This window comes from Caretta caretta, chromosome 1, assembly GCF_965140235.1.
Source record: "Caretta caretta isolate rCarCar2 chromosome 1, rCarCar1.hap1, whole genome shotgun sequence".
NCBI lineage: Eukaryota > Metazoa > Chordata > Testudines > Cheloniidae > Caretta > Caretta caretta.
This window is the reverse complement of record NC_134206.1, coordinates 137,987,283-138,013,971: the sequence shown is the minus strand read 5'-3', so window position 1 is coordinate 138,013,971 and position 26,689 is coordinate 137,987,283. Positions and strand designations below refer to the sequence as shown.

Sequence of the window (26,689 nt, the reverse complement as noted above, 5' to 3'; positions counted from 1 at the left end):
TTCATTACATCACTGGATTTGCATCAAACTTTATTTAAAAAAAAAAAGTAAGGTGTACTCAAGGATTCCATTTATTTACAGCTATTAAAAATTTTACAGAAAACAATAAGTTAGCAGGTAATTGAAAGCTTAATCACATTAAACACTTTACTGTAAAGAAACTTCATCTAAATGGATATTCAGTTTAGGCTATAGTGCTATTTCATTTAAGAATTAAGGCCAAAAACACATTAACTGAAGGTGTGTTGGATAATACAAGCTTAACATTCAATTTCTTGACTATGATAAAGGGCAGTTCAGTACAGCATAGGCAGTCCTCATTTCAGTTGAAGTGTGTGTCTAACTGGGAGAAGCCACCACACATTTTTCAAAAAGCGAGCACTAAGATTCTTGTCTGAATTCCACTTGGCTTTACCTGAAGGAAGAAAGAAGTGTGGAAAATCATTAGTACCCTCCCTTTAAAGGGTTCCTGCCACAGATAAGATGAAAGCAAGCTTAAATGCAAGAGCAAGTTTCTCTACTTCATCCTTTTCTACACCAGCTATTGCCACATAGTCTGTGCTGTGCTTGGAATACTGAGCATTGGACTCTTCAAGAATTTTCAAATTGAATGCCTTGCAGAATATTTTTCCAAGTGTTGAAGGATAGACTGCAAAACAGCATTTAGGGGTATAAATCAACCTCAAGCTAACCTCACTTCTCTAATTTATAGGCAGGATTCTGCTAATTCTGCCATGCTGCAAAATTTACCTCTATGGGCCAGCTACCATGGAAATCTAGTTTTCCTGGCAGTTTGGACTCCATCTTTTGATCTCATTTAGTACCAGGACTGTAAAAGTTTTGTTCTGCTGCTTGATTTTACTTGCCTTAGAAAGCAGGAGGCTGTTGTTTTGTATTCATATTTCAGTGAAGTGATAAACCAGCATCTTTACAAGGTTGTCAGATTTCTCTCTCCAGTGTATTGTAAACTAGCGCTGCCATTTATCTCTTACTGACTAGAGAACCTGAACATGCACCCTACCTTCTCTTCTTCCCTCAAAGCGATGCTCTCCCCCCAAAATTGTTGCTTTAGCCACTTGTCCCCCCAACCTCCTCTGCCAATGCGTTCTCTATTTGCTTTCCCTCCCATTCATATCCTGTGAAGCTGGAACAAGGGTGAGGCATTCAGACTCCATAGCTTATAAGGGATGCTGACGTTTGCAGCATGCTAAAGTGGAGCCCTGTAGCTTGCTAATAACCTACTCCATTAAGGCTTTTTTGGAAGAGGTTCATAGATAAGGTCTTGAGAGACTGTTATCTAGCCTGACTTGTATAATAAGCCATGCCACTTTCCTGCATTAATTCCTGCTTGAACTAGAGCATACATCAGAAAAATCCAGTATTGATTAAAAATGTTAGTGATAATCTACCACAGCCTTGCTAATTTATGCAGTGGTTAATTACCCTCCTTGTTAAAAACTGCGTCTTTAGTTCTAGGGCTGTTGATTAATTGCAGTTACTCACACAATTAACTCAAAAAATGAATCATTAATTGCACTGGTAAACAATAGAATACCAATTGAAATCTATTAAATATTTTTGGATGTTTTTCTACTTTTTCAAATATATTGATTTCAGTTACAACATAGAATACAAAGTGTACACTGCTCACTTTATTTTTATTACAAATATTTGCACTGTAAAAATGATAGTATTTTTCAATTCATTTTACACAAGTACTATAGTGCAATCTCTTTATCGTGAAAGTGCAATTTAGAAATATAGCTTTTGTTTGTTTCTTACATAACTGCATTCAAAAACAAAACAATGCAAAACTTTAGAGCCTACAAGTCCACTCAGGCCGCCTCCTTGTTCAGCCAAACAAGTTTGTTTACACTTATGGGAGATAATGCTGCCCGCTTCTTATTTACAATGTCACCAGAAAGTGAGGACAGGCATTCGCATGGGACTTTTGTAGCTGACATTGCAAGGTATTTACATGCCAGATATGCTAAACATTCATATGCCCCTTCATGCTTCGGCCACCATTCCAGAGAACATGCTTCATGTTGATGATTCTCATTTAAAAAAAATTAATGCATTAATTAAGTCTGTGGCTTAACATCTTGAGGAAGAAATTATGTCTCCAGTTCTGTTTTAACTGCATTCTGCCATATATTTCATGTTATAGTAGTCTCAGATGATGACTCGGCACATACTCATTTTAAGAACACTTTCACAGCAGATTTGACAAAACACAAAGGTGGTACCAATGTGACATTTCTAAAGATGGCTTCAGCACTTGACCCAAAGTTTAAGAATCTAAAGTGCCTTCCAAAATCTGAGAGGGATGAGCTGTTGAGCATATTTTCAGAAGTCTTAGAAGAGCAACACTCCGATTTGGAAACTACAGAACCCAAACCACCAAAAAGAAAATCAACCTTCTGTTAGTGACATCTGACTCGGATGATGAAAATGAACATGCGTCAGCCTGCACTGCTTTGGATTGTTATTCAGCATGGACGCATGTCCTCTGGAATGATGGCTGAAGCGTGAAGGGACGTATGAATCTTTAGCACATCTGGCATGTAAATATCTTGCGACATTGGCTACAACAATGCTATGCAAACACCTGTTCTCACTTTCAGGTGATGTGAATAAGAAGTTGGCAGCATTATCTCCTGCAAATGTAAACAAACTTGTTGGAAGAAAAGGAGTACTTGTGGCACCTTAGAGACTAACCAATTTATTTGAGCATAAGCTTTCGTGAGCTACAGCTCACTTCATCGGATGCATAGCTCTGTGGAAGAGGGGAAAGTGGTGGATGTGTTGTTCCTTGACTTTAGCAAAGCTTTTGACACTGTCTCCCACAGTATTATTGCCAGCAAGTTAAAGAAGTATGGGCTGGATGAATGGACTATAAAGTGGATAGAAAGTTAGCTAGATTGTCGGGCTCAACGGGTAGCGATCAATGGCTCCATGTCTAGTTGGCAGCCAGTATCAAGTGGAGTGCCCCAAGGGTCGGTCCTCGGACTGGTTTTGTTCAGTATCTTCATAAACGATCTGGAGGATGGTATGGATTGCACCCTCAGCAAGTTTGCAGATGACACTAATCTGGGAGGAGAGGTAGATACGCTGGAGGGTAGGGATAGGATACAGAGGGACCTAGACAAATTGGAGGATTGGGCCAAAAGAAATCTGCTGAGGTTCAACAAGGACAAGTGCAGAGTCCTGCACTTAGGACAGAAGAACCCCATGCACTGCTACAGACTAGGGACCGAATGGCTCGGCAGCAGTTCTGCAGAAAAGGACCTAGGGGTTACAGTGGACGAGAAGCTGGATATGAGTCAACAGTGTGCCCTTGTTGCCAAGAAGGCCAATGGCATTTTGGGATGTATATGTAGGGGCACTGCCAGCAGATCAAGGGACGTGATTGTTTCCCTCTATTTGACATTGGTGAGGCCTCATCTGGAGTACTGTGTCCAGTTTTGGGCCCCATACTACAAGAAGGATGTGGAAAAATTGGAAAATGTCCAGCGGAGGGCAACAAAAATGATTAGGGGACTGGAACACATGACTTATGAGGAGAGGCTGAGGGAACTGCGATAGTTTAGTCTGCGGAAGAGAAGAACGAGGGGGGATTTGATAACTGCTTTCAACTACCTGAAAGGGGGTTCCAAAGAGGATGGATCTAGACTGTTCTCAGTGGTAGCTGATGACGGAACAAGGAGTAATGGTCTCAAGTTTGCAGTGGGGGAGGTTTAGGTTGGATATTAGGAAAATTTTTTTCACTAGGAGGGTGGTGAAACACTGGAATGGGTTACCTAGAGAGGTGGTGGAATCTCCTTTCTTAGATATTTTTAAGGTCAGGCTTGACAAAGCCCTGGCTGGGATGATTTAGTTGGGGATCAGTCCTGCTTTGAGCAGGGGGTTGGACTAGACCTCCTGAGGTCCCTTCCAACCCTGATATTCTTGGTTCTCCAGTTCATAGCAGTAGCAGGGAAGGTTTAAAACATTTTTGGTAATCTTTCAGCTCTAACTTTTGCCTTTCGTGCTTCAAGGCAAGAGTCATTTCCTCAACAGAGATGATGACCATCCTGTGCATTACCACAATTATTATATTAAAGGCTACACAGTTGTTCAACAGTGAGTGACACCTGTCTCAGTGATATTTGTCATTTATTGTACTCTGCCTCAAAGAATAAAAACTGCAGCTACTGCATGTCAGACAAGTTAAATTGCTTCTTGTCCCAGGTCAGTAGCTCTCAGAAGCAAAGCTCTCAGTACTATTTCTTGTTCAGCCAATCACTCAAACAAGTTTCAGAGTAACAGCCGTGTTAGTCTGTATTCACAAAAAGAAAAGGAGTACTTGTGGCACCTTAGAGACTAACCAATTTATCTGAGCATAAGCTTTCGTGAGCTACAGCTCACTTCATCGGATGCATACTGTTTCCACTGTAACCCCTAGATTCTTTTCTGCAGAACTGCTGCTGAGCCATTCGGTCCCTAGTCTGTAGCGGTGCATGGGGTTCTTCTGTCCTAAGTGCAGGACTCTGCACTTGTCCTTGTTGAACCTCAGCAGATTTCTTTTGGCCCAATCCTCCAATTTGTCTAGGTCCCTCTGTATCCTATCCCTACCCTCCAGCGTATCTACCTCTCCTCCCAGTTTAGTGTCATCTGCAAACTTGCTGAGGGTGCAATCCATACCATCCTCCAGATCGTTTATGAAGATACTGAACAAAACCGGCCCAAGGACCGACCCTTGGGGCACTCCACTTGATACTGGCTGCCAACTAGACATGGAGCCATTGATCGCTACCCGTTGAGCCCGACAATCTAGCTAACTTTCTATCCACTTTATAGTCCATTCATCCAGCCCATACTTCTTTAACTTGCTGGCAAGAATACTGTGGGAGACCGTGTCAAAAGCTTTGCTAAAGTCAAGGAACAATACATCCACCACTTTCCCCTCTTCCACAGAGCCACTTATCTCATCATAGAAGGCAATTAGATTAGTCAGGCATGACTTGCCCTTGGTGAATCCATGCTGACTGAGGGCCAGAAGAGATGAAGGGCCTGATTTTCCACTATACTGCATCTAGCTCAGTAACTTTCAGCTTTTCTCTGATGTATAGCCATGAAATTAGTTATGTGCTCTGAAGAAATGCTGCAGCGGTACAGGAACCCTGTTTAATTCCACCAGCATTAAGTCATTTTGGGATGGGATCCTGTCAATAGCCTACACTCACTATAGACTGCTTGAAATGCCCTCATTTGGGGGGGGGGGGGGGAAGGAGGGAGAGTGTCTGTCTTTGATTGTAAGCTCCATGGAGCAAGGACTATCTCTGTATTTGTACAGTACCTAGCACACTGGGGACCTACTGTCATATTCCTTTAGGATACCATGTGATAGGACCTGTACCAGTACTATTGCATTTTGTAAAGTCTTCAGGAGCTGTAATGGCAGTAGAAATACACATCCTGGAAAATCCATCCTCTCAAGTTAGTTCCTTTTTGAGCCCTTCTGCTATTTCTCTTGCAATATTTCAGCTTACATTTAAAAAAACCTTTAGGTGTGATTTCAAATAAAAATAATCATGTACTAAACTGTAGTGTTATTACAAAAAGCCATGCACATGACTGTTTGATTCTGAATCCTCACACACTCAGACCTCACTTAAGTGTTCTGGGAAATGGTAGTACTGAAGCATGAGGTATGAAAGCAGTTGGAAAATGAATGCTAACACCTCAAAGCTGTAGCAGCAGACCTGTGGCAGTCTAGTTTTTGGTGCTGAATGCATGCCCATACAGCTTAAATGTGGAGGAAAAAAACAACAGCAGCTGCTGAATGCACTACTGATATTAACCACTGATGCATGGTAAAAGCTTTAGAAGAAGCTGCACCCTCAAGTCAAGGCTGGAATAAATATTTCCTTTTCTATTTAATAGTGTGGCTATAAGTATCTGCATTGTGGGGGATATTTTCAAGAACAAGATGGGCTCCCAGTTCCTCTTGAAAAAAATCAGTGGGAGTTGAGGAGAGATTTGCAAAGGGCAATTAGGCACCTAAATATTGTATCTAATTTATACCCCAAGATTGTACGGGTTTCAAACATCCATTTGGAATGCTAACAAAGATTTTAAACACTAATAGCATCCCATCTATCAAGATTAACCTTGATTTCTAGAAGGTATTTTATTACCGCTTTGTTCAAAACAATTCATCCAAATTCATTAGTGGCAGCATGCTCCACATAGGAAAGTGTATAAGGAATTGGAATGAGGAAGTCCTGACAGCCCTATAAGTATTAATTACTCTCCTATACATACTTTATTCATTTCTTCAGCTACTCTGCTCCTCAGTTAGCAGCTCTTGTGTTTTGGTTTATAGTATCCCTGCAGTAATCTTTAGCCCTTACTTCACTTAATAAAACCCAACCCACTTTAGATTACCATGCCTTAACATTACTGCCTTGATTTATGCCCCAGCTAACTTGCTGAACCAAGCACATAATCTCTACAGGTAGCTCAGGGAGCACAGGATTGAATATCAAGTGGGCTACCACTGAACCAACCACCTGTGCACTCCCTCTTGGTATTTTTGTTCTCCAGGCTTTCACTTCTCCTTCCCTCAGCACGACCACCTCCGTGCTGTTCCTACATGCAGGATTTGCTCAGTGTCATTAGCAGCCGAGGCAAAGTGACATTCACAATCTTAATTTCACCCCCATATTCCTGCTGAGCAAGCACTGTGTGGAAGCAGCAGCACAGGGAGCTTTCTTCCACGGTGGGGAGAATTTGATCCCTGATCTCCAGCTAATTGTAGGATACATTCAGGTGTCTAGTCCAACAGGAAGGATTTACACAAAATATTGAATTCCCAGGACCCTGTGGTAAATTTAAATCAATAAATCTGTACCATCTTTCTTAAACTCTTAAGTCCTGCTTGGGTCCTTTACTATGAAGATACTCATTTTAATACAAGATATACCCTAATGTAGTACAACATTATTCTTGGTACATAGCCATCTACTGCACACATGGTATCTTTGGTAACACAACAGTTGCTCAAGTGGCAACTCCTCAAAGAATTCTCACTTTTTTGGAGGGGGTTCATTACTTCTTCCTCTGCTATTTGACCTCTTTTTGCCCCGACTCCTGGACCGAGAGGAGCTTCTACTTCGGCTTCTGCTACGACCACGTGTACAACTACGACTTCTGCTGCGACTACGACCTCTCCTCTTCTTCCCTCTACTATGTGACTGCCTTCGTTCCCAACTTCTTGACCTGCTACACCGCCGTCTTTTCTTGCTCTTGTGGCTACTTTTTTTCCTCTCTGATTCTCCATTTCTTTTGTAAGAATGATCTGGGCTAGGGCTGCTCCGTCTTCTTGACTTGCTGTAATAGTCCTCATGATGGCCTGTTCTGTTTCTCCTTTCAGAGTTTTTAGCTGACAGATTGGTCCGTTCAGGAGAAATATGTATGTCTCTATTGGCCTCCCAAAACTCATTGTGTGGATTTCTGAATACGTGAAGAAAGTTGCAGTGTTTCCCTCTTGGGCATTTCTGCCTTTCAAATAAACCTGCAACAGATATTTTTATTTTTTAAAAAGAAGGTTACTGGTAATGTTATACAAAGGCAACAATTCTATTTTTTAATGAAATGTCAGCCATTTTAATTAAATATGTATTTTAAAAGATTTGTTCCGCTTAATCTTTTGGCCTTTTCCACTATAGATATTCATACCACGCCTATCAGCCTCATCGACAAAGAAAAAACACACTTCAATTCTTTTCAAAGATTATACTCTAATCTTACTCATGAGACACATCCATCCTGATATTAGTTTTAGCTTTCAAACATTCTAGTATGTCTTATGCTAAAGTGAGCTAGTAATTTTATAACTTAACTTTCCTAGTTACGTAAATTGGGCAGGATAGGTGTTAGTTAAATCTCAGGGATTTCTGGTAAAGGCATGAGTTAATCGGCATGGACTGGCCCCTTATAGCCTAAGTGCTATCCTGGAGGTGCGAATTTTCTGTTCAAGATAAATACATTTCGGATTGTAGCAAGACTGAGGTAAGAGTCAGCTAAATATAGTTAACACTGATCATAATGAAGAAGCTATGTTTTAATGTTTCAGAACCAGTTAGGTTGCTGGTTTCGAATGAGATATAAAAATGTACATCCTGCCTATTTTACAATCATCTGTTATCCCAAAACACTCTTCCTAAAGGTTGAGGGTGTTACTGCATCCTAACTACAGTCAGTTTCCTAAATCCCCCCGGCAGTGTCAGTTGGACACCATATACACTTCCTGCCCAAAGCTTGTGTAGTCAAGTTAGTACATGTTTTCAGTTTGTTGCCTTGCACCCCAAAAGGTTCCTGTAATTTTATGTGGATCTCTCTGATTTGAAAGCCGGTAAGACATCACTTCTTAATCTTTTAGTTCTCTAATAAGTCTTTTAGTAATGAGAGACTTTCCCTTTTATAAAGGTTGATCCCTGACATACCACATATAGCAGTTTTCCACCTTGTCACTGGGCAAAATTCACACTGAAGTTGTCGTCCTGCATACCATCGTCCATTGAATAGAGTAAGGGCTTCCTGACAGTCTCGCTCCCTTTAATTTAAAGATAAGGCAGCCTGTAGCATTATTGGGATATCATACAATCCTTTAAATTCTGTTTTCTATCAAATTTGGACTCTTACTGCAGTATGGGGATGAATCACATAGAAAAATGGGGTTTAAGTGACATTCAAATTTAAGTAAAATAGGAATATGGAATTAAACCTTTTAGAACCCAACAGGAAAAAGTAAAATTGTATTACTTGGGTACTGCTTATGATCTAGCGTATATAACTGTCAAGCGTCATAAAAGTTAACTGCAAGGCACTTACGATTGGTACTGAACATATACATTTCCCCGCAGGTGAGGCTCAAAGTTGCAGCTGACCTAAGAGGAGATTAAATGTCAGATTAAGGCTTCTGAAATACTGAGAGATCCACATAGTTCATTCTTGATGGAACTATACGCATCCCAGTTTAGCTCACACGTAGGGTGACAAGAATGTAAAAGTATTTTATTTATCAATTCTTCTGGCCTGGTTTTCACATACAGGTTTAATAAAACTGAATACTTAATTCTGATTAAATAGAAGTTTGTTTAAAAAAAAGTATTTGTGGTATATTTGAACAACATTTAAAATGGTTTGCTTTGATGTTAAACATAGGCGTTTTCTTTTCCCCTATAGCTGACAGCTTTTAGTTGAAAACACACACACATCTCATACTACACCTCATGCTCTGTTAATCAGGTTCTGTTTCATTCTCTAGAATTGCACCCTGGGTAGGCAACACTGATGTGTCACTACATGATTAATCCTCCTGATTACATGGTGTTCTGTCCAGCTGGACTGTAAGAAGGCATCACCAATACTACAAAGACAGTCAACACCACCTGGACTCTTAATAGCTAATAACAGTTAGTAGTAATAAAGGCTAAAAGTGCTGTTGGAGCTGCTAATGCTCATCATTAGACACTAATAGCACTTATAGGAGAGGAAAAACTGACAAGACAAGGGGGAGAATGAATAAGGAGATGGAGAAAAACAGAGGTGAAAAATCAGGTATGAAAAAATAGCCACAACATGTACTTCAACAGACAAGCAATGCTGACACTGGAAAAGTTTGATATTTTGGGAGGTGGGGTCGCCACCCTTTTAAATATGAGATACTCCAGCTCTGAAGTGGGCACTAAGCACTAATTCCTAAATTCACATATAAGCATCTCAATCTGACTAGGAATAAAGAGAAGCTCAGTTTAAGACAGGAGAAAGAAGGCTACTATGCAAATAGCTCTTAAATATTTAGCCCCTGCTGTTGTTTTCTTTCCTGTACTGGACCAAAAAGTTGGTTTCATTCCATTGAAAGTGATTTAAAAGCTCTTTTGATGGCATGGTTTTGTTGCACAAATAAATTTTTCTAATCTTTGAAATGTTACATAAAGGTACATTACTTCAGATTTAACTTACTGATCAGATGTATGTTACCCAGGTTGAAAATGCTTAGGATAGGAATTTTCAGACAGATATAGGTGAAATACTTCAATAAAGAGAATGTGGTATTAGCTTATTAGTAAGTAATGCTACAGTCAACATTTCTGGCTCAGACACTGTAAAATAATTCAAGCCATTAGATATAGAATGGCCCCACGGCAGCATAATACAGACAAGCTTTTACTAATAGTGTACCACAGATCACACCATTGACATGCAAGAAATAAACCGAGTGCGCACTAGGGAATTTTATAAAAATACCTACCAGTGCAAGTTAACCAATGGTAGCTTTAGTGTTGACAAGGCTCTGCAGCTTCAAGTGTTTATCACCATGTTAGTTAAACTTGATGAAAAGCAGGTTTAATTGCATGGCGGTACAACTGGGACTGGCCTTAGGAGCATTGTCTACACCTGGACTGGTGGGAATTTGTTGTTGTCTTGTCCCACAGTAATAATGTCCAGCATGAAATCTGAGAATGAATTAGGTGACTCCAACAAGGTTCTTTGAAAGGGCTTGATGCAAGGTGTCAAATCCGTACAATATTATATTCAAAGGCATAGGTGGTTGTGAAAGCTTGCTCCTGAAACATCTTGCAGAGTGCATCTATCTAGATGCCATCTGCTGATGTTCATTCCTACAGTGTGTGTCCCCTTACTCTCACAACAGTGGATGTTATTTTCAGAAATCCTTTGGTTTCAGAAGATCTTGTCTTTCAACCATTTATTTCAGCTAATATTTTCTTTGATAAGGCATCAATATCCTCAACCATTGTCATTCCAATCTGAGTTTCAGATCTTCCAACTTTGGCCACATCATCAGCTAACTCAACTCCTGTATATATTACTGTGCAATGAAATCCACTGAAAAGTCATTGTATTGCCTTGCTTTCTGATCCCCCAAGCCTCATTATCAACAATGCAATTCACAGCGTTCAGGTGGGAATTTTGTTTTGTAATACAATTCCCAACAATGGACAAGTGTATTGTACAACAGGAGAAAAATATCTGGGGGGAAAGGAAAGGCAGAGAGTTCAACAAAAGGAAAGAGGGTGGAGGGATAAAAATGGAAAACAATCAGGACTGGTCATGAGAAGATACTTCTCTTTCTTGGAATAGATCAGAATTAAGGCTGTAAGAAAAGAAAATCGTGGGTTTTTTGGTTCAAAGGTTGTAGCCACAGTTGATTTAAAGTTGTGGTTTTGGTGTGGAGGGCCTGAGCCCCTGTGCTCTAGAGTTGGCCCCAGGCACAGAGAGACCTCTGAAAGCCTGTGGGAGGCTGGAACTGCTGGGGCTCTGCTGTCCCAAGCCCTGTGACTTTGGGAGGCACAAGTCCTGGCCCCGTTCACTTAGGCCTCCCCAAGCCTATCCTCTGGTGCAGCTGGGCAGCCACAGAAAGCGAAGTCCTCAAGATCACAGAGAAGCTGCTTCTTGGCGGATCTAGCCCACATCACTTGGTGGAGGCAAAACTGCATCAAGTCAAAGTGCAAGGCCAGCACCAGCAGGGCCGAGTGCAGGCAGCAGCACTCACCACAGAGCTTGGGTAGTGAGCAGGACAAGCCTCCTGGGAAGCCTGGCCTCAACCCACATGGATCCCTGGCCCCATCCTTCTCCTCAGTGGCCTCCGCCCCCACCTGCTCAGGACAAAGGGGCAGCCAGGCCAAATTTGATTGCATGGCACTGCAACTTGGTGCAGGAGGTCCAACGCCACTCAAACTTGCAGCAACTATAAAAAGCTGGTGTTTGGTCACAGCTGCAGTTTCTGCAACAAATTCTACCATTTCTAATTAGTCAGGTACTATTCAAACATTTTACTTTCATACTCGTTCAATCTGTCAAACAAATATTTTTCTGCTCTTCACCAAGTCCTAGTAGCAAGTTACATTTTTAAAAAGTGAATTAAACAGAAAGTTGACTGTGTTCTAAATAAATCAAGCATATAACCATTTTACTCCTTTAAATTACCACAGGCTTAGTTTGTCAGGGGAAAGGGGGGGAAGGTGAGAGACGCACAGCCATGGCAGCACTGCTACCTTTACTTTGGCTAAAAGGCTTAGTCCTTGGGCTAGTAGGTGGTTGGTAAAATGATCTGAGAACGTGCTGGCCTGCTCAAAAGCTTAGTAAGATAAGGGCTGAGAAATAACAGATTGTTTCAGAAGGTAATTTTATAGATATGTTGTGAGTTTGTCCCAGAATACGTTTTGGGAGGGATTTCACCTAAATCTTGAAGAAATATAATCCTCTGTGATGACCCAGAGATTAGTTTACAGGTGCCATCAGAAATACGCAGTTTGAATTGAGAAATTGTACATAAACTTAGCTATGACCTATTCCACAACTGAGATTTACACTAGTCAAGACTGGCAAAGGAACAATGAGATGTGATGGTTATCGCTGGGTTCATATGCATACCTTGAATTGAATAACCTTTCCCACATTCTTGAACTCAGGCAGTACATCTTCATAGAAGTCTAGGAACTGCTGGTAGGTTTCCTCCTCACTGTACTCAAGACTCGCATCCGTATCATAGTCATCTCTTCTACACTGCTCCATCCCAAACGTAACAAACATACCTCTGATCAGAAGCGTCTGACTAGATGTTGGGTAGTTATGTTTGCGGGAACACCTATATAATTTATGGTAAAGAAAAAAACCTCACTTTCAGCAAAGGCTACACCTGCTAAAGCTGCAAACATTTGCTATTTCTGGACCCACTAACAGCTCTGAATTGCAAGAACATATTCTAAAAAGGAGCTTCATTCATGTAATTATGGGAATCAGCATATTTCAAGGAGTAAAGCAGGTAATTCAAGACAAGTTTCCTGATAGTTTTAAAGCATCTTGCCATATACAAATGCCAATAGTGTTCACAAACACACAAAGAATCATCAGTTGGAAATTTCAAAAATGATGAAAGGCATTTATTCAAATGCTGCTATTTTGGAATGTCTGTTCAATTTTTGAAGGGTCTTGCAAGATATTTTAAAGTCTTACTTCTGTAAGAGCCCCTCCATTCTTCTTTGCAAAATTAAATAACTCTTATTGAAGTTAATGAAACTACTCTCATCCTTTTGGGAAGGGGAAGAGGAAGGAAAATTAGGCGCCAGCTTGTGAGCATCTACAGCTATGGAAATACTACATTTTACAAGTGACAGCTCTGTACAGAAGTTTTAATTTAACCTACATCACATCATATTGGTGGCCATAAGTGGCCTTCAGATGCTGCAATACGGTGTTCACCATAACAGCCTGAAGCTCAGTGAGACACCCTCAAATAGTAATCTCTCTGTCTTGCTTCTGAATGAGAAGGGTTTCACTATGCTTTAGGATCTCTGCTTCAAACACTCCCCTGTTCACCCAGGTAACTGAGTCAAAAAGCTCTGTCCAAAATGTGCTAGTTCTTTCTTGGAAGCACACTTCAGAGGATACAGCTTAAATACAATGCAGTCAAACTACCACATTTATTAAAACTCTAGACAAAGAAACCTTGTATGATAGGAAACTAAAATTGGAAAATATAGAAACCCTGTTACAATAAAGCTAGGAGGTTTGTTCATGATATACGAACGTAAACCCCCGTTTAGCCAACCCTCCATTTTCCCGCTCTCCGCCACACAACCAGGACCCAAGGGCCAGAAGTGCTGCTAGCTAGTGCTGCAGCATTGCACTCTCCCATTCTCCAGATTATCCCACTTTCTGATTATCCAATCTGGCCCCGGTCCCAATTAGATCAGATAAACGGGATTCTGCTATACCGGACCAGACCAGTGGGCAATCTAGCTCGGTATCATGTCTGACAGCGGCAAAGAGCAAATACTACAGAGAAAGGTACAAGCCCTGTAACAGAAAACTATGGAATAGGCTGTCCATAGGAAGAAAGTTTTTTCCTGTCTCCAAGCAATTAGTGATTGACACATACTTAGATCCTATCTACTGTAAATACGTTTTCATTTTTGACACAAGTCTAACTTTGAGTCCTACTAAGCTCAACCTCAACATGTAGACTTCCACTGCTTATTTATGAATTATACAAAAAGGCTTCATTTCAGGTTTAAATTTGTTGCCTTTCAATTTGATGGTACGACCCCTTCTGGTATTGCAAAATGGTAAGAGCACCCTACTGACCTTCTGTACCATTCATTTTATATATTTCATAATAGAACAGTGCCCAAGAAAGGAAACACGTGTGATTCAAGTCATTGGAACACATTAGGGCTTATTAAGTTTTCAGAGGCAGTAAGTAAGAGATTAGAAGGTCAGGTAGTTCTGTTCACCTTGTCTTATGAGAACAGGGGAATTCCCAATGAAATTAAAAGGAAACATTTAAAACCACTGACATTTTTATTTTTACACAATACATAATTAACGCATGGAACTCTCTGCCACAATATACCATTGAGACAAAGAATTTAGAAGGATTAAAATGGGTTAAATATTATTTTGAGTAGTAAAAATGTCATCTGCAGTTGAAATAGCTAGGATGAGGTTTAAAAGTGGTACCAACTCTCATCTTTTAGGATTGAAGCCAGCCATTAACTGCCAAAGAAGCTTCCCCAGAATTATGTTGTAGAATTGTCCACAATGGGTATTTTGCATGTCTCTCTGTAAAGCATCTGGTACAGAGCACTTTTGGAGAAAGGATACTAAATTAGATGGACCATGTGCAATGGCCATGTGTACTGTACAAATAATGAGATACGGGAAAGTCACATGACATTTCTAGTCGTGCAGTTGTACACTACCTTGTTTTTGTAGCTGTTTTAGGTGCAGTGTATGCAAATTTAAGTAGATATCTGACTGGACATATTCTTTTGGAGCTGTACCAATAATAACAGGAAACTGCATATACTCTGATGACATAATGATCTACCTCTGCAAATGCTTCTGCTGAATCAGTCAGTCAGATCAAAACTGGGACCAGACTATTGGCAGTTTGATGTTCTAATAAAAAAAGATAACCCAATTCTGACTGTGCACTGCTTTTACTCTCAATTCAGAGCTGTATAACTGAGAACAGAATCTTATCTAGTAAGTCTACAGGAAACCACACAGCAATAGTGAGGAGATAATCTGATCACAAACCTGTAAGAAATCCCAAAGGAGCAAACCCCTTTCAACCATGTTATATTTCCAACATTTGACCAGTTACCTGTCTCCAAATCTGCAGGATCCTGTTTTGATATAAAATGGGCAATTAGCTCTATCTTTCTCCGTTCCTATGTTCTCTGGTGGTTCTGGGTTATGCCAGGTAGTGCCATTTTCCAGCTGTTTAAAAACACCATTAACAACATATCATTACTTTAATGAGCAGAACACAGTAAAATAAATAAATAAATGTGACAGCAAGGAGTCAAATTCAATACTTATGTAACTCAGTGTTATCTCCTTTGACACCCAGGTGAGTTTGAACCAAGGATTTTAAATACTGCCCTGTATGGTCATCCAAGTGCTTATAATCTATCTAAAGATGGACAGCTCTTCCTTGGTAACTACACAGATTCGAGGAAACTCTACAAAAAAGGAACTTAAGATCACAAATGGAAATTTTCCATTTGCCAGAGTGCAGGATACATTAAGTTTTTACAAACAATGACAGTACTCAGTCCTTACACTGGACTTGCACTGTCAAAGAGAATTACAAATGTTCTTTCTTGCATTAGGATAGCCCACCATTCTAGCATAGGGGGATCCTCAAGGAAGAGATTCACCTCAGAGCAAAGCAACCCCAGGACTGAGAGTGTGTAACAGTGGCTAAAGACATCTTTGCACCCCCTTTCCTGAATTGGGCTGAATGCTTTCTGGCAGGAACTGAGGGTTGGGTCCATTAATTTATCCTTACAACAGCCCAGTGAAGTAGGTAAACAAGTATCAATTTTTATGCAGATAGGAATAATGAAGTACTAAAGTTAAAGTAACTTGGCTCAAGGCCACAGAAAAAAATCGGTCAGAGCTATGACTGGGATTAAAACTCAGGAATTCCCCATTTCTAGTTCTGTACTCAAGCCACTGACCTGGGACTCCTAAAATGCAACATGAGATTACCAAATTGGAAGTATTTGTTGACTTGAAGCAAAGTTGGAAGCACCCTTCAAAAGGTGAATTTTACTCATTTTAATAAGCAAAGCAGTTTGGAAAAGTGTTGAAGTAGTGCTTCTCACACCAAATAAAGCGAAAGCTATGATTATTTACAGTTGGCACTTCTACTGGGGATAGCACCATTTGGGAGGGGGCCATGGCAGAATGTCATTTGGGGCTTCAGCAGTGGTAGAACTCACAAACTGAAACCTCGTATCTTTCAATTTCAAACTCCAATATACTACACTTTCCCTTTGTTTCTCTCCCAGAAGTATATTAGAGCCCTAGACAATAAAAACAGTCAAAGTATTCCATCCAGATTTTGTCAATTAGAACTTTAGTTTCCTTGCTCAGTCTAAATATAATTGAGAATCCAACACTATTCCAATGTGGCTAATAGCAATCAACTCTGAAATGGGTAACTATAATTAAGTTTACTTCTTAGATACGTGCAAGAGTCTATTCAGTGCAAGAACCTTTACAAACCTTTACTGACTGGGTGAGATAAAATGAGTTGCTTTCTTTTAAAGAAATGGAAAGACTGAATGCAGGCACTGAGATCTAATTTAAGAACATTCTGCAGATTTTCTTACTACTTTTGACCAATATGAGATCTACACTCTTCCAGGTAGCCAAGTGGTTCCCTCTTTATTTCAGAATCAGTACTTTCTCCTGCTGCAGACTGCTTTTATTCAAAGAAAACATACCATCATAACAAGTCTTCAGTGGCCCAGAAAGCAGAATCCCAAAGTCATTCTGGACCTGGCTCTCCTGAACAGCAACAAGCACTCTCAGCTGCACTGCTACCAAATAGCCACAAATGTGCTTAATTATATGTTCCAGCTAGTAAATACATTGTTTATGGCTCATGGAAACCATTACATATTAAATTATACAACGCCATTAGCTTCTCTTCAGAAGAGATTAATATCATGCCAGAAGACAAAAATCAGATGGTAGGGAATAGTGATCTTTCAGTTCTTTATTGAAAAGAGACTGAACATACCTGACTTTCAGCTTGATCCAGCATCTTCTGCACAGCTTCCTATAAATGGTGCAAACACAGGACTAGTGAAAACCCTGAAGGGAGGTAACTCATCTGGTTTCTTTAGTTAAGAACCTAATTTGCAATATTTAATGACCATACTCTCTAAAGTAGTGTGGTGGTTTGTTTTAAAAACACTGAAAATTTATATTTTGCTTTGCAGTAAGTCAGACCCCCTATAATGTTGTTAAAGGATACGTCTGAGAAGACTTCGCTGTAGATGATCGTTTTCTAATATCTAAATGCTAGAGCACTTCTCAAAGTTACTTTTGAAGCTAGTAGTTTCCTTTCTCTATTTTTGCTGCCACTGAACTGTATGTTACTTTGCACACCTAAACATATCTGTGGCACTAACGCTCTGCTTGATAAGTGGGCATAAATATAAAATGGAATTCAGGACAAGCCAAGAGAAGTGACCACTTAAGTTTAAAATGCATTTTTAATATTAATAAGTTAGCTCTGGATTTTCCTAGTCTTAGGTCTCTTTGCATACACACAGCCCACTCAGTAACATCTATAGCAAAAGTTTTGGATTTTATTTTAACTCTGGTGCTCTCAATTTTTTTTTATGGACTGAACTATGTATTAATAACGAATGGCTCATGAACCCACCTCCCCTCCCAGTCACAATCATGGGGACCCTTCCCTTCCAAGTGTTGATCATATATAGTTCCTGGGCAATTACAGCAATCGTTTACATTGAAGAGCAATTTTAGGAGAGTATGTAATGCATTTATATTGATTTTAATGTAATTTAGCAGCTGAAACAAGGTGCAGAGTCAGCACCATTTGACCATGTAGTTGTCTGTGGCCCACCATCAGGTGACCACGAAGAATTCAGGAACCAGTTTTAGCTAACAATTCAGAAATTTCTGCTGGCCAGTTTAAGCATGACATTTATTCTGTCAACTCAGTAGTGCTCTTCTATACTGTATACTGGATTCCAGGAATTAACAACTAACACCTTATTTCCACCACTCTCTTCCCCTTTAGTTATCATTTCAATCTTTCTATTGTTTTCTCTTCTCTCCATTTCAGTCTGTCCCACCATGTTTGAGGTTCTCCTCATACCTTCATCTTGGTTTGGACATCTAGAATCATACACAGAAGACATGCATCATAGCAACTTTCTGTTAGGTGGAGGGAGAGGGGCAGTGGTGGACAGAACTGCTTTTGCAGCCAGACAGCACAGTATTCCCAGCTCCTGTTTACCCAGGGAATGAGGGACATAATTCTGCCCCAGCTGGGTAAGTGCTGACTGCTGAACCAAGTCCAACCACCCTTTCCTTCCTTTACAGTCTCCACTCTTTCATTCCATTTGGATCAGTCTTCTATCCTCTTAGTCTACTGTCCACTTCTACCACTCACCCACATTTTACTTTTTAGTTTTATCTTTATCCAGACGATCATATCTGTATCTTGGTGGCTGCCACCACTCATATCACTTCCTCAGTAGTTCCAGAGAGTGACTGACAATTTCTGTCAGTGTCACTCTTTTGCTTCTACGGGAGAAGTACAGTAACTCCTCAATTAAAGTCATCCCGGTTAACATTGTTTTGTTATTAGGTTGCTGATCTATTAGGGAACATACTCATTTAAAGTCACGCAATGTTCCACTATAAGGTTGCAGAAGCAGGGGCTTGCCCTATTCTGCCTGCCCAGTGCTTCTGCTGGGAGTGGGGTCGGGATGCAGGGGCTTGCCCAGCTCCACCCAGCATTCCAGCTGAGGAGCAGGCAAGCCCCTGACCCCGCTCCCTGACAGGAGCACTAGGTGGGCAGAAAAGGGCAAGCCCCCATGCCTCAACCCCACTCCCTGGCAGGAGTGCTGGGCAGGTGGAGCGGGGCAAGCCCCTGTGTCCTAACCCTGCTAGGCCCCTGCCTCAACCAAGCTTCACAATCATCATTGGTGAGTACAGTATTAAATTGTTTAAAATTATTTAAAACTTACACTGTATATGTATATAATGTCTTTTGTCTGGTGAAAAAAATTTCCCTGGAACCTTCCCCCCACCCCATCTACATTAATTCTTATGGGGAAACTGGATTCGCTTAAAGTAGCATTTTCAGGAACATAACTACAACATTAAGCGAAGAATTACTGTATGTACAGTAACCTCAGTACTATCTTCCATTATTAAGAGCAGGAGGGAAAACTACTTGTTCTCTCTCCTCTCCTGCTGCAGTTACTTGAAGATGGCAGTGGGCTGAATCCCATCTTTGTTTCTGGTGAAGCAGCTCTGAATGAAACTGAGTAGGATCAGATTGGTTTTCATCTCTTGCTGCTCTGGAGAAGTTGAAATGAGATGGATGAACTCCAGAAAGTTGTGATCATCCCTCCCCAATGACAGCAATGGGTCAACTTGACTTTGGACCTTTGTAGGAGGAAATCCAGGGGGACAGCTACAATCTCTCTAAATTCTAAGCAGATATTCTACCAAATAACTTTTTTTGGTTACATTCATTATAAAGCTGTTAACACTTTTCGATATTGTATTCTTCCCCACCCAACAAGTTATGAAAAAGATACATCCTGATGAATGAGTCAGGTAAAGAGGACCTGTAACATCTTTTGAGTAAGAACACTGTTAAGGAACAGCAGCAATATAATTCCAGATCAAAGTAAGGAACTTTTTAAAAATGATTACGTTAAGACTGCTCAGATGTCTGATAGGGAAAATATACAATACTATGTTAAGAGTTATCTTTAACGTGTCACATGTTAAGTGCACATGTGAGAATGAGTGCCAGCAATATACCTTCATATTTCCCCAATGCAAATAATTACAAGGGAAGAGTAATACAAGAAGCCATATGTCGCTACACAAACTGAAGGACTGAGGCTACTTTTGTATAATTTTTATCCCCAATATAAGGCTTCATTATAGTATAATAATATACTGAGGGTCTATTTCCAGGTCTCAGAAAAACACCTGTCAATTATTTCCACTCCCAGTTTTTTAACTCCAATAAATAGACAAGCTGTCTTTTGACATTTATATATAATTGTAGACTGTTACATTTGGTATTGTAAGAGGATATGCAGTGTGTTTATCCTCCCAGTGCAGGCATCACCTCTCTCTCTCTCTTCTCCTGTTGCTTCTGCTCCTCCTCTTCTCTTTCCTTCCTTTGCTGTTCTTCCCATTCTTCTTTTATCTTTCTCTTTATGAGAAGAAAGAAACTGTTCATTTTCTTGGTAAATGATTAAAAGAATATTCCTTCAAAAATACAATACATACACATATGTACATGAATGACAAAACTAGAGGTAAATCCAAAACCATCACCCAGGGTGGACTCATTTATATCAAAGTAACTTAAACTGTCAATTTTAATCATGTTTTAAATCACCAAGCAATAAACGCTGATTTAAATCTTTAATTTTAATCCTGCTTTGCATTTATACATCTTAATTATTTTCCTAAAGAAGTGTTGATTCACATTGTTTGGTAACCATTACAACTTGCAAAAAGAAAAGGAGTACTTGTGGCACCTTAGAGACTAACAAATTTATCTGAGCATAAGCTTTCGTGAGCATCCGATGATGTGAGCTGTAGCTCATGAAAGCTTATGCTCAAATAAATTTGTTAGTCTCTAAGGTGCCAAAAGTACTCCTGTTCTTTTTGCGAATACAGACTAACACAGCTGCTACTCCGAAACCTGTCGTTATAACTTGTTGATTTGCAACTAAATATAGCCTTTCCACTAAATTGGGTACTTTTTGCAAACCAAAGGATACATGATATGTATCTATATACATTTAAGTAATTATATGGCTTAACTTACATATTAGATTCTTAATGTTTATATTTTTAATATGGTAAAAAATGGTAAGTGATGCATTTCTTATTGACTAGATAATTTTGTACCTGTAATTTGTGTCAGGCTCTATGTGGATGGATATTTGAATTCAATCAAATATGCACAAAGACAACATTTTAAAATACGTTATTACTGCAATGCGCTGGATACATAAGAAAAAGGTTAATTAAAACACGTTTTGCATTTAAAACTGATTTATTAAATAAAGGAAACAATCTGTAAAAAGTGAATTGAACTGATCACCAAGTCCTTCAAGATTTTAGAACTAGTCGATCTTATTCTCTCACACCGAGACTGGTAGAAGAAAATAAGCTTTCATGCTTTTTCAACTCCCCATTGGCTTCTTAACTTTGAATGAACTACAATAATGTAACTGAACTTGCTGACTAAACTGAGATGATGACAATATTGTCTATGCATCTGCAGAAGAGCTACTGCTATCAAAAGCTGGCTCAGTACTTCAGCAAACTGATTCCAGATGCTCAGCCAGTGACTTTCACCAGTTCATTGGTTGACTTTCTTCAAAACTTGACAGCAATCATGTATTGCTTAAATATTTTTATTTAATTTAAATTATTTTAATAGATTATAGTGTGACGTGTCAGTCCATATTCTTTATGGAAATATGCTTATGATATGAATGTGACATAACTGAGATATACTTTATGCAAGATGGCTCATGTGAGATATTACTGGAAAGGTTATCATTTACTGAACGTGATTATCCAATTTGTATGCCTGTATCAGTTCTGTATCTGAAGTTAGGAATACTGACTATGTATCTGTATTTCAACTATGCTACTTTGGGTGATGCCCCAGCTAACACTTCAGGTAAAACAATGAAAAAGCCAGACAGCGCTGATGGCCCATCAGCAAGAGACAATGGACAGTAAAAGAGCTTTGTCTTCCTGTGAACATGTGGATCAGCCTGTGAAGAATGGCTACAGGGGCGCTACAGGGCCCTACAGAGGCATATGACCATGTCACCTGGTACTGGAACCCATCTTGAATTCTGTACTTTTCCAGGAGAAGATGGGGAGGGGGGTCAAACTAGGAAACAAAGGACTCCCGCCTTATGCAAAATCCTATTTAAGGGTGGGGAGTAAGGTAATCCAGGCAATCAATTTTCCCCTGCTACCCCACCCAAGATGATTACTGGAAACAACTAAGACTGAACTGGGGGAAAGAACTGGACCCAGGCTGGAATGGCGTCTGGCCTGTGAAGAAGATTATTAGAACCATATTTAGGGTGAGAATTTACATGTAACCAGTTTCTTTAGTGTATTAAGCTTAGTTTGTGTGCTCTGTTTTTATTTTCTTAGTAATCTGCCTTGTTCTGTCTGCTACCTCCTTAACTACTTAAAATACACCTGTTATAGTTAAAACATTTATTTCTGGTTTAGAATATAACCCAGTTTATGTGATTTCTAACTCAGAGGGCGAGAAGTTGTGCAGACCCTCCTTCTCATTGAGGAAAGAGACCAATTTCATACAATTTTGGGTTTGTACTCCAAGGGGAAGGGGAGGTGAACATCTGGGTACTGTGGCAAGCTCCTTAAACTGAGCCTTCGCAGAGCCAATCTCTGTCTCTCTGTGCAGCTGGGTGTGGCCCTGTGGGTGTGCTTGGCTGGAAAAGGCTGGGGAGCCTAACACAGCAAGACCAGGTAAAGGGGGCCCAGGCTGGCAGAAGAGTCTGACTCAGTGGCGTCCCAGCACACCAGGTGACATCCCACGGAGTCCAACCCGTCACAAATAGGCCTTAACATATTTCATATTGTCATTTCAAATATAAGTTTTAAGTCAGCACAATTTTTAACAATAAACCTGTATTTATATTTTAAATATGATTTTTTATTAAAAAATAGTAATAATTGATTTTTATCCATCCTGCCATCAACCATGTTATACATTGTAACCTTTCCAGAACTGAGTTTTTAGATTTATGGCAAGGGTGGCCAGAGCATTGCATAGATATCCTTTGGTGAGGAATGGTTTATATGTTTTTTAAGATCAAAACTGAAAAAAATAAACATACTGGACTTCCAAGCATTGTGTAGCTGCTACACAACAGAAAGACATTAATATTTTTCCCAGATGATGGGCAGTATCAGTTAAACACTGTTCTCAATTTATACTTCACCTCCTCTTCTTCCTGAAGTCTTCTCGTGGCCTCTTCCTTTTCCTTCCTGAGCCTGAAATCTTCTTGAGCCTTTTCTTCTCTCAGCAACCATTCCTCATGTAGTTTTTGCCTACCAATAAAATCAGATGCTACTTAGCAAGAAAAGTTCAGTGTTCATCAGTAATCTGTGGACATACTTTTGTTTATATTTCAGCTGCCATGGTTGCAGACTTATTAAATATAGTTATAATATCTTGCTGTGTTAAATAATTATAAGTTTTTTTTCTTAACATTACATTTCCCCAAAAAGGTGCTTATTCATGTTCTTTTGAATTCTGTTGCCAGATTATGAGTTTCTTGGGATATGCTTCCAATCAATAGATCAACATTAATTCTGGGCAGGACTAGAACATAATTTAATATGGTTTCAGAGTAGCAGCCACATTAATCTGTATCCACAAAAAGAACAGGAGTACTTGTGGCACCTGAGAGACTAACACATTTATTAGAGCATAAGCTTTCGTGGGCTACAGCCCACTTCATCTGATGCATAGAATGGAACACATAGTAAGACAACATATATATACACACACACACACACACACACACACAGAGAAGGTGGAAATTACCATACAAATTATAAGAGGCTAATTAATTATGATGAGCTATTATCAGCAGGAGAAAAAAACTTTTGTAGTGATAATCAAGATGGCCCATTTAGACAGTTGACAAGAAGATGTGAGGATACTTAACATGGGGAAATAGATTCAATATTTGTAATGACCCAGCCACTCCCAGTCTCTATTCAAACCCAAGTTAATGGTATCTAGTTTGCATATTAATTCAAGCTCAGCAGTTTCTTGTATGATCAGCCATATGTTTGCGGGCCATAATAGTCAGCCATATGTTTGTTGCTTATCCTAGGAGCTAAAACTAGGCAAAATAAACTGATTGAAATTTTCCAATTTAGTGATTTTGGTTAAATTGTTGCATATATTATGGACACAAGGAAATCCAGTTTCTCTGAAATTGCTGCGCACAGAAAACTCTGTTTGATCCACAGTTACCGGATATACTCGTTCATAAGCTGAATATTTTTGGTAAAAACGTGACGCATCAAAGAGCGGGGGTCGGCTTATAAATGGGTCTATACCAAAATGTGATGATTTTAAACGTTATAAAATCATTGAATTGATTATCTATTGTCGTTTTGTTTACCTGGAGCATCTGCAGGCATGGAGCCCCTCAGTTCCCTGTGGCCACGGTTCACCGTTCCCAGTCAAATTGGGACGCTGTGAATGCTCCAGGTAAACAAAGCGTCCCGACCCGCCAGTGGCTTACCCTGGGCCAGGAACCAAAGTTTGCCAACCCCTGAAATATAGGGTTGGCTTATGAAAGGGTCATACAGTTTTTACTGTTTTTACCTATCCATCTTGGGGAGTCGGCTTATAAAAGAATGGGCTAATGAACGAGAATATATGGTAATTTTTCAGAGAAATCTGACTGTACGCTACATAATATGGACAAAAATAGATTTTGATTTACAAAATATAATTGTCAGAGATTTCAACATGAAATTAAATAAAAGACTAAACAACAATTTTTCAACTGCAGATATTATTTTAAACTCTAGATTATTTACCTTTCAGCCTCAAGTTGTTTTTCCTCTTCTTCCAGTTCCTCCTCTTCAGGCAATGGTTCACTTTTTTCTGTGATTTCTGAGGAAAAAGTAACATGTCCCTGTACATACATCTAAATATAATTTTTCTCCTGGTCCTCATCACTATGTATAACAGAAATACTATAATATAAACCTTCAAATTAGAGCTACCCTAGTTTTTTTTTTAAATTAGTTTCTCCTTAAACTAAACATCAAAAATACCATTTCTTCAAAGATATTCATGTGTTAGTGTACATGCTTTCCTTTACTCTTGTAGGCTTAAACTTAAGATTCATTTAAAAAACCTGTAAGAACATACAAAAATATTTACTACATATTGTTTTAAGTCATCTGACACTGTATGTGGGTAATAATGCACTACATGCTCAGATCTCCTAAAGAAAAATTCTATTTTATAAATCTCATTCTTCTGGAGCATCATTAAAATCGTATGTCTTCTGGTCCTTCAGATAACGTTGCTCACATTTTAATGTCTCCTTTTCCTTGTGACAAGAAAAAATAACTTGTACATCCTTACAAAGTAGCAACAAAAAAGACTTATCTATTACCTGAATCTCTTAATCTGGCAAGCGCTTGTCTCTTTTTCTTTCGTTTTTCTTTCTTCAGAATAGCTTTGTATTTTTTATGGCTAAAGATGGTAAAGTACATCACTTGTATTATGAAAAGTTATCAGAACATTTTTGTTGTATAGTTAAACATTTCAAGTTTGTCATCAACACAAAAGTCATAAAATCAAATATGCTACATAACACCAAATATTCACAGAAGCAGTATTTCTATAAAAGTTTCAGACATTACTTTAAAAAAAGCAGCAAAACTTGACTTTAGAACTTCGTCTGGCCAATAATTAAGGCTACTAATTAAAGCTCGCTACTGCTTTTGACATTACAACGTTGATCACACATGCCTGATCACACATGCCTTATCACGTTCTTCTTTGACTTATAACACGTAGGGACATGAGGCTAGCACTGACAGTTGTTTACTCCACTTTCTCCCAATTATTCTCACATCTCCCCTATTATTCCTTGGGCATCTCTTTTGGTGGGTCCTCTTCCTCCTCTCTTTTGTTGTCTGTAGGCCCCTTACAACTCTGTCCTTGCCTTCTACCCCTTCTAAATATTGTCTGGGTGTGTAAATACTACAGATAATTCTGAGATCTACCTTTCCAATTCTAATTTCTAGCCAATAGCACATCTCAGTCTGCATCTGACAGCTCTGCATCAATGTGGCTCTCCATCAAGGTAAATTTACTGCAGCCAAAACTGAACTCATGATAATTTCCTTCTGAAAACTTCTCCCCTTCTCCAATTTCCCGGCACTGTTACCACCATCTCTAGCCTTCCTCTCATTCTGGCCTGTAATTGGACCTGGTGGAAAGAGAGCGAGAAGAATCCTCGTTGACTTCTCTCTTTCTTGCCCCAAATATTCAGGCACGAGCTAAACATATTGCTGCTTCATCCTCCACAACACATCTACAGGGGAGAGAGGGGGCGCTGACTAACCGCACGATGCAGACGGGATAGGCGCAGCGCGGGGCAGGGATCCTGCTTATGTCGCTGCAGACTTTGGCGCGGGGCGGGGGGGGGGGGGGGAAGGGGAGCTCCCAGGCTCCCCGTTGTTGCTAACGGCAGCACAGGGCGGGCGGGGGGAATCTCCCACCGGCACAGCGGCCCGGGCGGGCCCGGCACCGGGGAGCGGCCCCCGGTGGTGCCAGCGTCAGGCAGGGCGAGGGGTCGTCACAGCAGCGCCCCCAGACTCACCCCAGCTTTTCCGGGGCCCCCGCGGGGATCAGCATGGGGGCCGCCATGTTGTGCAGGGAAGGGGGACGTCACATGATACGAAACCGGAAGAGGATAAAGCGGCGCCTTCCTTCCGTTTCCCTGGGTCGGGCGGAAGCAGGGACTGGTGTGTA

The 26,689-nt window shown here is 40.0% G+C and overlaps 2 protein-coding genes across 3 annotated transcripts in view; one reads left to right on the top strand and one right to left on the bottom strand.

Moving 5' to 3' along the window:
• Positions 1 to 13: 13 nt before the first annotated feature.
• On the bottom strand, positions 14 to 26,666 carry ZRSR2 (zinc finger CCCH-type, RNA binding motif and serine/arginine rich 2). 2 transcript variants are annotated; one of them, XM_048861579.2, is made up of 12 exons: positions 26,538 to 26,666; positions 25,323 to 25,402; positions 24,736 to 24,811; positions 23,115 to 23,223; positions 20,228 to 20,314; positions 17,117 to 17,155; positions 15,185 to 15,300; positions 12,448 to 12,661; positions 8,881 to 8,936; positions 8,493 to 8,602; positions 7,078 to 7,561; positions 14 to 415 (listed from the first exon to the last, which is right to left on the bottom strand). In XM_048861579.2, the coding sequence occupies exons 1-12, from the start codon at positions 26,582 to 26,584 to the stop codon at positions 412 to 414; spliced, it is 1,422 nt and encodes a 473-aa protein (XP_048717536.1). In that variant the 5' UTR covers positions 26,585 to 26,666; the 3' UTR covers positions 14 to 411. The 2 variants fall into 2 exon arrangements, with proteins under 2 accessions (XP_048717536.1, XP_048717554.1); XM_048861597.2 differs by lacking the exon at positions 14 to 415 and adding an exon at positions 5,610 to 5,790.
• CLTRN (collectrin, amino acid transport regulator) overlaps positions 26,571 to 26,689 on the top strand; it is a 41,393-nt gene continuing 41,274 nt past the window's right edge. Inside the window, exon 1 of the mRNA XM_048861618.2 lies at positions 26,571 to 26,682. Coding sequence (XP_048717575.1) covers positions 26,571 to 26,682 — 112 coding nt within the window. The remainder of the gene's footprint in view (positions 26,683 to 26,689) is intronic.

Bases quoted from the DNA above. Each gene is read 5' to 3' on its own strand.
- ZRSR2 (XM_048861597.2), bottom strand. From the start codon at position 26,584: ATGGCGGCCCCCATGCTGATCCCCGCGGGGGCCCCGGAAAAGCTGGG. The intron at 24,812-25,322 runs GTAATAGATAAG...CTTTTTCCTCAG, and splicing joins TGCCAGATTAAGAGATTCAG to AAATCACAGAAAAAAGTGAA. The intron at 20,315-23,114 runs GTGAAGTATAAA...CTTCTCATAAAG, and splicing joins GACTTCAGGAAGAAGAGGAG to AGAAAGATAAAAGAAGAATG.